At 40.6% G+C, this 12502-nt stretch overlaps 1 protein-coding gene across 1 annotated transcript in view; it reads right to left on the reverse strand.

Moving 5' to 3' along the window:
- LOC143767438 (uncharacterized) overlaps positions 1-9614 on the reverse strand; it is a 62814-nt gene extending 53200 nt beyond the window's left edge. Inside the window, exons 1-2 of the mRNA XM_077255774.1 lie at positions 9525-9614; positions 6865-6957 (exon numbers count right to left, since the gene is read on the reverse strand). Coding sequence (XP_077111889.1) covers positions 6865-6957; positions 9525-9554 — 123 coding nt within the window. The 5' untranslated portion in view covers positions 9555-9614. The remainder of the gene's footprint in view (positions 1-6864; positions 6958-9524) is intronic.
- Between the last annotated feature and the right edge of the window lie 2888 nt (positions 9615-12502).

Consider the following 12502-nt stretch of genomic DNA (forward strand, 5'->3'; position numbering starts at 1 on the left):
GTCGTGCTGTAAGACTGAGGCAACATCCTACTGAGGTGCGTAGCCGGTGGCTGGAACGCCGAGGAAGTATTGGGCTCCAAGCATTACTTCAAACAGAGGCAGGACAGTCAGTTATAGTCGGGCTGTCTCACCTAAATCACCTAAGCAGACTTAGGGGGCAACAGTGGGAGAGGGGTGACTCTAGGGTCCCGGAAGAACTCCAGGCCTACCCGTCATACGGGTGCGTCCTAGCCATATCATCTGGGGGACGGAGAAGAACATCAGAATCAGTTGTGAGGGAACATCAGAAACAGGCACAACAGTTGTGAGGACTATCCCGTGGTGCTCAGCAGGGAAGGACTACAACACACAGCGCTAGTTGGTAGGCACCGATTTCCACCTGCAAAGGGAACTCTGGATGTGCCATTGGACCGGCCGGTCTCAGCCAGCTCGGTTAGCAGTGCTCTGGATTGAGGATCCTGAAGCCTTCAGTAAAGAGGTAAAGAGACTGCAACCCTGTGTCCTCGTTATTCATCGCGACCTGCACCACGCACCACCACCTACATCTTTTATTGGACGCCAATTAGCAGGGTCACGGACCGGGTCTAGCCACCGTGACAACCCCAGAACTGAGACAGAGGCCCGGTACCGAGTACCCCGCGGCCCTGCGTCTGGGGGTGCTTCAACTTGGGATCACAAACAGGATCTACTCAAGCCTGAAGAAGAAAAAACCATACACCTAGAGCAAGGATGACAGTCCCAGAAAAGGAAAACAGAGCAGAGTATATGTATTAATATAAATTTTTATTAGTGGTAATGATACATACAAATAAAAAAGTGCACTTGTTGGATAATAAATTAAAACAAGATTGCCAGACAAATATATATAAGCCACATAAGCCTACGGTGTGCCAAAAGGATATAGATAGTAAAATAATTAAATATGTCTCCCTAATGTATAAAAACGTGAGGTAATAACGTTAAAAAGAGGTAACCCTAAATAGGGTTAGAAGGTGCCAAAGTGTGAAAAAAGTGCCATGTGCAATGTAAAACTAAGTATAAATCACTCAAAAAAGTATATGGTGCTTTACACACAAAGGAGAAAATATATAAAAGGAGACATATACCTTATAGGCCTCACCGTATCCAACAAAACGCACCCCGACGCGCGTTTCGGATACACGATCCTTCGTCAGGGGGTGATGGCTGTATATATTTAGGGGTTTATATAGTTTGCTGATGTCCGGCGCCATTGTGTAAGCGGCGCAGACGCCGACAGATGGACCGGAAGTCCCCGCCCACAGCGTCACGTGATCGGACGCACAGAAGGGAAGCCGGCGTTACCAAGACCACAGTGACGCCGAGAGCAGAGACCGCGGGCCCCCGACAGCGCATGCGCACCACTCTGGCGCCAGGCGTGAGCAACAGAGCAAGAATTCATACCAGGATAGACCAAATACACGGCCGACCGAACAGAAAAATTAAATCGAATATGTATAAAGTGCCCATAATGTAAATAATTAGTGTATAATATTGTAAAAAGTGCCATATAGTCCGCGGAGTGTGTAGGGAAATTAGAAAAATAATAATATATTACCAATAGGGTATATGGTAAAAAATATAATATATACATTAATATATTATATGAAATTCATCATAACAAAAGAAAGAAAGGAAAAACAATCAAACTTGGGCCCCAAATATACTATTAAATATGTGATAGTGCAACAGGAGGATCAGGATGAACAGCACAAAAAAATGAAAGAAATATATAGAATGTTCACCAAAAATACCATATCATCATATAATTAATATACAGTAGAAAAAATAGGGATTGGATTACTTAAATCACTAAGATACTATACATATAAACATACAATAAATAGATTTATTGATATAAAGTATGGAATAACACATAATAACCATAATTGATGTAACAAAATAATCCAGTCTGGGCTAAGATAGTATTATTTAGAAAAAAGAAAATAATACACACAATCATAATAATAATCTTTTATGTAGATGAAAGCACTGTCGACCATTCCTCAGGACACGCCGATCGCATGGAAGAGAGGACAAAGTGATGAAAATTAAAGGACATCATGGAAATAAGGTAAGTAGACTCTGAAAAACTGAAATATAAAATTATGAGTATCATATGATAAAACATCAATAAACACCTAATACTTTAAAAACCAAAACGATTAAAAATAGTACACTAATACTGAAATATTAAGAGAATATAATTAAAAATGCAAAGATAAGTAATTTAAAGGTTTAAAAAAAGGTATTATAAAAAAGGGGCGAAACTAAGATTTTCATTGAGGCCAAGTGGAGAAACAGTATCCAAAGTCCATATCCACTTGGCCTCCATTTGAGCTAAAGGTATGCTGATTTGGCCCCCACGTTCATTTGATTTAATCATATCGATGCCAATCACTTTCAAAAGTGAGGCATCACAATTATGGTGGACCCTAAAATGCTTAGGAATTGTTTTAAGGGTAGAAATATCTTCTACTTCTTTGGCCGCCAAAATACCCAGGACGTGTTCCCTCGTCCTAACTTTTAGTTGTCTTGTCGTGAGTCCCACATAGATGAGGGAACAGGGACACGTGGCATAATATATCACAGCCTTTGACAGGCAATTAATGGTATGTTTTATTGGATATATATTCGTCCCTTTAGAATTGGTAAATTCATGGGCTCTTTGAATATTAGGACATGAAACACATTTCCCACAGGGTTTACATCCTGTCTGTAACCTGGGACCAAAAGGGAGGAGGGGGAAAAGGGTATTATTATGTGCGTAATGACTCTGCACCAAATAGTCACCCAGATTTTTTGATCTCCTATAGGTGATATTGGGCCTATCTCCAATATATTTCTGTAGAATGGGATCAGATTGGAGAATTGACCATGATTTGGTTATATAGGATTTCATCAGGTCAGCTTGTCCGTGATATTTTGTGATAAACCTTACTGGTTGGTTCAGGGCAGACGTTTTTTTAGAATATAGGGCTTCATGTCTGGTTATGTGCTTGGCCCTATTGAAGGCTTTTTTTATAGATCGCCTACTGTAGCCCCTTTCCAAGAACCGTATTTTAAGCTCTTCAGATTGTTTTATAAAATCTGTCTCCTCCGAACAAATCCTACGAAGACGCAGGAATTGTCCCGTTGGTATTGCTCTTATGACTGCTGGAGGATGTGCTGACGTAGCGTGAAGTAAGGAATTCACGGAGGTGATCTTGCGATATAAATCTGTACATAGACACCCGTCCGCCCCCCTCCGAACGGTAACATCAAGGAAATCCAGTATCTCACGATCAAATTTATAGGTCAAGTGGATGTTATATTCATTCTGGTTAAGCTGTGTCATGAACTCCTTAAGTGTATCGGCCGACCCATGCCAAATTAAAAAGACGTCATCAATGTAGCGTGTCCACATGAGGACACGCTCCATCAATGGTGCCTCACCCGACATGAATAGGTCCCTCTCCCACAGCCCCAAGAACAAATTAGCGTAGGCTAATTTGATCGTGAGATACTGGATTTCCTTGATGTTACCGTTCGGAGGGGGGCGGACGGGTGTCTATGTACAGATTTATATCGCAAGATCACCTCCGTGAATTCCTTACTTCACGCTACGTCAGCACATCCTCCAGCAGTCATAAGAGCAATACCAACGGGACAATTCCTGCGTCTTCGTAGGATTTGTTCGGAGGAGACAGATTTTATAAAACAATCTGAAGAGCTTAAAATACGGTTCTTGGAAAGGGGCTACAGTAGGCGATCTATAAAAAAAGCCTTCAATAGGGCCAAGCACATAACCAGACATGAAGCCCTATATTCTAAAAAAACGTCTGCCCTGAACCAACCAGTAAGGTTTATCACAAAATATCACGGACAAGCTGACCTGATGAAATCCTATATAACCAAATCATGGTCAATTCTCCAATCTGATCCCATTCTACAGAAATATATTGGAGATAGGCCCAATATCACCTATAGGAGATCAAAAAATCTGGGTGACTATTTGGTGCAGAGTCATTACGCACATAATAATACCCTTTTCCCCCTCCTCCCTTTTGGTCCCAGGTTACAGACAGGATGTAAACCCTGTGGGAAATGTGTTTCATGTCCTAATATTCAAAGAGCCCATGAATTTACCAATTCTAAAGGGACGAATATATATCCAATAAAACATACCATTAATTGCCTGTCAAAGGCTGTGATATATTATGCCACGTGTCCCTGTTCCCTCATCTATGTGGGACTCACGACAAGACAACTAAAAGTTAGGACGAGGGAACACGTCCTGGGTATTTTGGCGGCCAAAGAAGTAGAAGATATTTCTACCCTTAAAACAATTCCTAAGCATTTTAGGGTCCACCATAATTGTGATGCCTCACTTTTGAAAGTGATTGGCATCGATATGATTAAATCAAATGAACGTGGGGGCCAAATCAGCATACCTTTAGCTCAAATGGAGGCCAAGTGGATATGGACTTTGGATACTGTTTCTCCACTTGGCCTCAATGAAAATCTTAGTTTCGCCCCTTTTTTATAATACCTTTTTTTAAACCTTTAAATTACTTATCTTTGCATTTTTAATTATATTCTCTTAATATTTCAGTATTAGTGTACTATTTTTAATCGTTTTGGTTTTTAAAGTATTAGGTGTTTATTGATGTTTTATCATATGATACTCATAATTTTATATTTCAGTTTTTCAGAGTCTACTTACCTTATTTCCATGATGTCCTTTAATTTTCATCACTTTGTCCTCTCTTCCATGCGATCGGCGTGTCCTGAGGAATGGTCGACAGTGCTTTCATCTACATAAAAGATTATTATTATGATTGTGTGTATTATTTTCTTTTTTCTAAATAATACTATCTTAGCCCAGACTGGATTATTTTGTTACATCAATTATGGTTATTATGTGTTATTCCATACTTTATATCAATAAATCTATTTATTGTATGTTTATATGTATAGTATCTTAGTGATTTAAGTAATCCAATCCCTATTTTTTCTACTGTATATTAATTATATGATGATATGGTATTTTTGGTGAACATTCTATATATTTCTTTCATTTTTTTGTGCTGTTCATCCTGATCCTCCTGTTGCACTATCACATATTTAATAGTATATTTGGGGCCCAAGTTTGATTGTTTTTCCTTTCTTTCTTTTGTTATGATGAATTTCATATAATATATTAATGTATATATTATATTTTTTACCATATACCCTATTGGTAATATATTATTATTTTTCTAATTTCCCTACACACTCCGCGGACTATATGGCACTTTTTACAATATTATACACTAATTATTTACATTATGGGCACTTTATACATATTCGATTTAATTTTTCTGTTCGGTCGGCCGTGTATTTGGTCTATCCTGGTATGAATTCTTGCTCTGTTGCTCACGCCTGGCGCCAGAGTGGTGCGCATGCGCTGTCGGGGGCCCGCGGTCTCTGCTCTCGGCGTCACTGTGGTCTTGGTAACGCCGGCTTCCCTTCTGTGCGTCCGATCACGTGACGCTGTGGGCGGGGACTTCCGGTCCATCTGTCGGCGTCTGCGCCGCTTACACAATGGCGCCGGACATCAGCAAACTATATAAACCCCTAAATATATACAGCTATCACCCCCTGACGAAGGATCGTGTATCCGAAACGCGCGTCGGGGTGCGTTTTGTTGGATACGGTGAGGCCTATAAGGTATATGTCTCCTTTTATATATTTTCTCCTTTGTGTGTAAAGCACCATATACTTTTTTGAGTGATTTATACTTAGTTTTACATTGCACATGGCACTTTTTTCACACTTTGGCACCTTCTAACCCTATTTAGGGTTACCTCTTTTTAACGTTATTACCTCACGTTTTTATACATTAGGGAGACATATTTAATTATTTTACTATCTATATCCTTTTGGCACACCGTAGGCTTATGTGGCTTATATATATTTGTCTGGCAATCTTGTTTTAATTTATTATCCAACAAGTGCACTTTTTTATTTGTATGTATCATTACCACTAATAAAAATTTATATTAATACATATACTCTGCTCTGTTTTCCTTTTCTGGGACTGTCATCCTTGCTCTAGGTGTATGGTTTTTTCCTCATGATCAGAGTGGTTTCCACTCACTCCTATTGTTATCACCAGGGGTAATATAATTGATTATTATTTAGGTTTTATTTATATTCTTTACCCGTTCGTGTGGTTTCAATCTCTGTAACAATTGTACTGTGTTTTGCACAGATTTCCCTCCATTAACCTGAGCATGGACTTCAAGGCCAGAGAGGCTTCCTGGCAGGGCCAAATTAATGCTGTTTTCTGTGGTGGTGATACAGGTCCTAATACTGATAAAGGTTTACAATATAGTGAGATATTTAATGAGATAAAAAATCTCACTCATAAGAGAACCCGGTCGTGGTGGAACCGGGCTTTCTTAGATAATTATATGCAAAGACAATTGATCCCTAGGGGGCTACGCATCCAAGTGACTCCATCTTTCCCTGTGGATGACGAGGAGTTTGTGAAAAACTGGGAGGAAATATGCAACGGGGCATCTAGGAAATTAATGGAACTATTAATTAAACTTAATTTGGGAATCCTAACAAAAATCGATGATCTCTTGGAGGAAATTTTTACCAAAGCAAAGGCTACCTTGACACCAGAGCAGGTCCAGTCCATTAATTTACAAATGGACAAAAATATTGATCAGTGGGTCAAGGATATTCAAGCGAAGCAATCCAGCAAACTTATGAGGGATCAAAAGGACTTCTCTGGTGGAAATGTATATAGATGGAGGAGACAGCAACGTAAGGAATCAGTGAGAGATGGGACTCCATCAACTTCATCGAACTTACCCCTATGTGATGTGTCTGGAACTTCATCATCCGTCTTTTCCATGATATCAACTGGTTCAACTCCAAAACGGAAAAGGGAACCCCGCTATGTACCTGCAAAGAAACCATATGGGTACACTAATGAAAACTCTGGAAATAATTTAAAGGTAATAAATTTGAGTTCACATGAACTATCCCCTACTGAGATTGATATCCTGGGTCGCGGTCTTATGTTTTGTCCTCAGGCTAACTTTGACCATTTTACCGCAGTCAAAGATCTCCATCTCTTTGCGAGAAAATTAGTATTTAAGAAATTCTTCCATAATGAGAGTCTCTTACAAATGTTCCCAACAGAGGCGGAGCAGGAGACGTTAGCCATTTTACACGAATTGGCGCAGGAAAATGAACCACAGGAAGGTAAGGTTCCTAAATCCATCCAACCTCGGTCTAAGAAATTTCCACCCTTGTCAGCTTGTCCAGCAATTGATGTGTTCGTAAAAACGGTCAGTAAAGATTTTGGTCAAATTCCTCTTTACTCTGACTCGGATAATTTTAGTGGTGATGAAAGGATGGCTTTCAAAAGATTAAAAACACTGGAGGATGTTATTTTCAAACCAGCTGACAAGGGTGGGAATGTCGTAATTTGGCCTAAGACATTATATGAGAGTGAGGCCCTCAGGCAATTAAGAGATAGTGAATGTTATAAGAGATTGACTTTTAATCCTTTGGATAAATTTAAAACTGAACTTCTAACTATCTTAAAGGGGGCCTCTGATCAAGGGGTAATCACTAAAGAGTTATTTATAGCTCTTCAAGTGCCTGAACCGAGGGTATCAACACTCTATCTTCTACCCAAGGTTCATAAAAATCCTAATGTTCCCCCGGGTAGACCAATAATCTCCGGATGTGGTAACTACCTTGAAAACGTAAACAAATTTATTGCTGCCAAACTACAACCCTTAGTAGAAGAACTTCCATCATTTACAAAGGATACTACTGATTTTTTGAAAAAAGTTGATGGCCTGTATATTGGGGAAGATACCCTCCTGGTGTCCTGCGACGTGGAATCCCTTTATACTAACATTCGCCATGTGGACGGGATTAAAGCAACTCAGTATTTTACGCAGACTTCTTCCTTTTTATCTACCCACATGAATGCATTTGTAATTCAATTATTGGATTTTTCTCTATCTCATAATTTCTTTTTATTCAAGGGGTCCCTCTACCTGCAGCTCCAAGGCACCGCAATGGGCGCGGCCTTTGCGCCGGCCTACGCTAATTTGTTCTTGGGGCTGTGGGAGAGGGACCTATTCATGTCGGGTGAGGCACCATTGATGGAGCGTGTCCTCATGTGGACACGCTACATTGATGACGTCTTTTTAATTTGGCATGGGTCGGCCGATACACTTAAGGAGTTCATGACACAGCTTAACCAGAATGAATATAACATCCACTTGACCTATAAATTTGATCGTGAGATACTGGATTTCCTTGATGTTACCGTTCGGAGGGGGGCGGACGGGTGTCTATGTACAGATTTATATCGCAAGATCACCTCCGTGAATTCCTTACTTCACGCTACGTCAGCACATCCTCCAGCAGTCATAAGAGCAATACCAACGGGACAATTCCTGCGTCTTCGTAGGATTTGTTCGGAGGAGACAGATTTTATAAAACAATCTGAAGAGCTTAAAATACGGTTCTTGGAAAGGGGCTACAGTAGGCGATCTATAAAAAAAGCCTTCAATAGGGCCAAGCACATAACCAGACATGAAGCCCTATATTCTAAAAAAACGTCTGCCCTGAACCAACCAGTAAGGTTTATCACAAAATATCACGGACAAGCTGACCTGATGAAATCCTATATAACCAAATCATGGTCAATTCTCCAATCTGATCCCATTCTACAGAAATATATTGGAGATAGGCCCAATATCACCTATAGGAGATCAAAAAATCTGGGTGACTATTTGGTGCAGAGTCATTACGCACATAATAATACCCTTTTCCCCCTCCTCCCTTTTGGTCCCAGGTTACAGACAGGATGTAAACCCTGTGGGAAATGTGTTTCATGTCCTAATATTCAAAGAGCCCATGAATTTACCAATTCTAAAGGGACGAATATATATCCAATAAAACATACCATTAATTGCCTGTCAAAGGCTGTGATATATTATGCCACGTGTCCCTGTTCCCTCATCTATGTGGGACTCACGACAAGACAACTAAAAGTTAGGACGAGGGAACACGTCCTGGGTATTTTGGCGGCCAAAGAAGTAGAAGATATTTCTACCCTTAAAACAATTCCTAAGCATTTTAGGGTCCACCATAATTGTGATGCCTCACTTTTGAAAGTGATTGGCATCGATATGATTAAATCAAATGAACGTGGGGGCCAAATCAGCATACCTTTAGCTCAAATGGAGGCCAAGTGGATATGGACTTTGGATACTGTTTCTCCACTTGGCCTCAATGAAAATCTTAGTTTCGCCCCTTTTTTATAATACCTTTTTTTAAACCTTTAAATTACTTATCTTTGCATTTTTAATTATATTCTCTTAATATTTCAGTATTAGTGTACTATTTTTAATCGTTTTGGTTTTTAAAGTATTAGGTGTTTATTGATGTTTTATCATATGATACTCATAATTTTATATTTCAGTTTTTCAGAGTCTACTTACCTTATTTCCATGATGTCCTTTAATTTTCATCACTTTGTCCTCTCTTCCATGCGATCGGCGTGTCCTGAGGAATGGTCGACAGTGCTTTCATCTACATAAAAGATTATTATTATGATTGTGTGTATTATTTTCTTTTTTCTAAATAATACTATCTTAGCCCAGACTGGATTATTTTGTTACATCAATTATGGTTATTATGTGTTATTCCATACTTTATATCAATAAATCTATTTATTGTATGTTTATATGTATAGTATCTTAGTGATTTAAGTAATCCAATCCCTATTTTTTCTACTGTATATTAATTATATGATGATATGGTATTTTTGGTGAACATTCTATATATTTCTTTCATTTTTTTGTGCTGTTCATCCTGATCCTCCTGTTGCACTATCACATATTTAATAGTATATTTGGGGCCCAAGTTTGATTGTTTTTCCTTTCTTTCTTTTGTTATGATGAATTTCATATAATATATTAATGTATATATTATATTTTTTACCATATACCCTATTGGTAATATATTATTATTTTTCTAATTTCCCTACACACTCCGCGGACTATATGGCACTTTTTACAATATTATACACTAATTATTTACATTATGGGCACTTTATACATATTCGATTTAATTTTTCTGTTCGGTCGGCCGTGTATTTGGTCTATCCTGGTATGAATTCTTGCTCTGTTGCTCACGCCTGGCGCCAGAGTGGTGCGCATGCGCTGTCGGGGGCCCGCGGTCTCTGCTCTCGGCGTCACTGTGGTCTTGGTAACGCCGGCTTCCCTTCTGTGCGTCCGATCACGTGACGCTGTGGGCGGGGACTTCCGGTCCATCTGTCGGCGTCTGCGCCGCTTACACAATGGCGCCGGACATCAGCAAACTATATAAACCCCTAAATATATACAGCCATCACCCCCTGACGAAGGATCGTGTATCCGAAACGCGCGTCGGGGTGCGTTTTGTTGGATACGGTGAGGCCTATAAGGTATATGTCTCCTTTTATATATTTTCTCCTTTGTGTGTAAAGCACCATATACTTTTTTGAGTGATTTATACTTAGTTTTACATTGCACATGGCACTTTTTTCACACTTTGGCACCTTCTAACCCTATTTAGGGTTACCTCTTTTTAACGTTATTACCTCACGTTTTTATACATTAGGGAGACATATTTAATTATTTTACTATCTATATCCTTTTGGCACACCGTAGGCTTATGTGGCTTATATATATTTGTCTGGCAATCTTGTTTTAATTTATTATCCAACAAGTGCACTTTTTTATTTGTATGTATCATTACCACTAATAAAAATTTATATTAATACATATACTCTGCTCTGTTTTCCTTTTCTGGGACTGTCATCCTTGCTCTAGGTGTATGGTTTTTTCCTCATGATCAGAGTGGTTTCCACTCACTCCTATTGTTATCACCAGGGGTAATATAATTGATTATTATTTAGGTTTTATTTATATTCTTTACCCGTTCGTGTGGTTTCAATCTCTGTATCAAGCCTGAAGAATCAGGTCATGTGTGCCTTGGAACTGTGATTGAATTGTGCTTGAACTGTGATTTATTACAAAGACTGTGTATCGCCATTTGCCGCCAGAAATTCCCGCCAAAACCGCCGCCATTACAGCGCTAAGAGGAGCACAGGGGAAGAAGGGCGTGGAAGTGGGCGTAGACAAGCTGAAGAGTGCGAAAGACAATGGCCGCCCAGTCTAAATATTTCTGTACCTTGAGGACGTGTCCGTCAGCAGCCGAGATCTGCCTCCTAATCCTCAATGGAGGACGGAGACAACGAAAAAGAAACCGCCCATGAAGGAGAGAGCGGGAAAAGGACGAGGAAGAAGTGAACCACGTGGAGGACGCCATGGCTAGCCGCCCAGAGCCGGAGCGTGGGGTCGGAGCAGAGGACTCCCCCAGCTACCCGGAGAGGCATCCCAGCCAGGCCTCCACAGTTGGCCCTGATTTCCTGCAGACCGGAGTGGACGAGCTCAGCGACCAACTCCTGCGGACGCAGCTGGTCACTGAGGCCAGGTGGAAGAAGACCTTCATCAGGAGCCTCACCAGACGTCTGTCGGCAGCCTCGTCTGGTCCAGAGCAAGAAAGAAGCTCCAGCGCCCCAAAGCCAGAAAGCGAAGCCCTGCCGGAAAGCGAAATGCTGCAAACAGAGATGACAACGCCGCAGCGCAGGGCCCTGCAACTAGCGTTCCAGACCCCAGTGGAGACGGAGCAGACCGGCACCAGAGGGGCCGTATCTGAAGCAGGTATGAAGAATGACCCTGCCCCGATGACCGACCTCACTCCAGCGACTGTTAGTGCCACCGCTAATGACTTCGTTCCAGTGACTGATCTTGCAGCAGCCGCTACCTCTGCTGCAGCGAATGCCCATACTCAAGCGACGCAGACCTCCATCGCTGCGTATGACTTAACCGTACATGAGAGACGGATTAACCGCATTTATCCAGCACCAGGTGTATCCCTGGAATTCACCCTTCCCAGTCCAGGAAGGGTTATGTGCCAGGTGCAGCCCTGGAAGCCGTCCAACTAAACCTCGGAGAACCGAAAAACTGTAAATAGTTAACTGTTTGTTTCCTGCCTTTCTGCTGCTTAAACCTGACCAGGGTTATTCTTAAAGGAATCCCTTTGTTTACCCGGGATCCCTATTGCTTTTTGTTTTTGCTTTTGTTTTTGCACAAAAACTGCTGGATCATGAACAATGCATGATTACAAACTCATTGTAAATACTTCGCACATTCTTAAAGGTGCCCTCTACTGGTTTTACAATAAAAGAGACACTTTGCGAAGAAACTGTTCTTGGAAACAGTACAAGAGTTACTGCTGTAAACGGACTTGCAACTTGAGAAGTTGCACTACCTCGAAGAGACTTGGTTCCCTCTTAAAGGGAATGTTCACTTGTTGCACTTAAAGTAAAATGTTGCCTTAAAAGGAAGTGAATAGTAATAATGTTTTCCAT

The sequence above is a fragment of the Ranitomeya variabilis genome, chromosome 4 (genome assembly GCF_051348905.1).
Source record: "Ranitomeya variabilis isolate aRanVar5 chromosome 4, aRanVar5.hap1, whole genome shotgun sequence".
NCBI lineage: Eukaryota > Metazoa > Chordata > Amphibia > Anura > Dendrobatidae > Ranitomeya > Ranitomeya variabilis.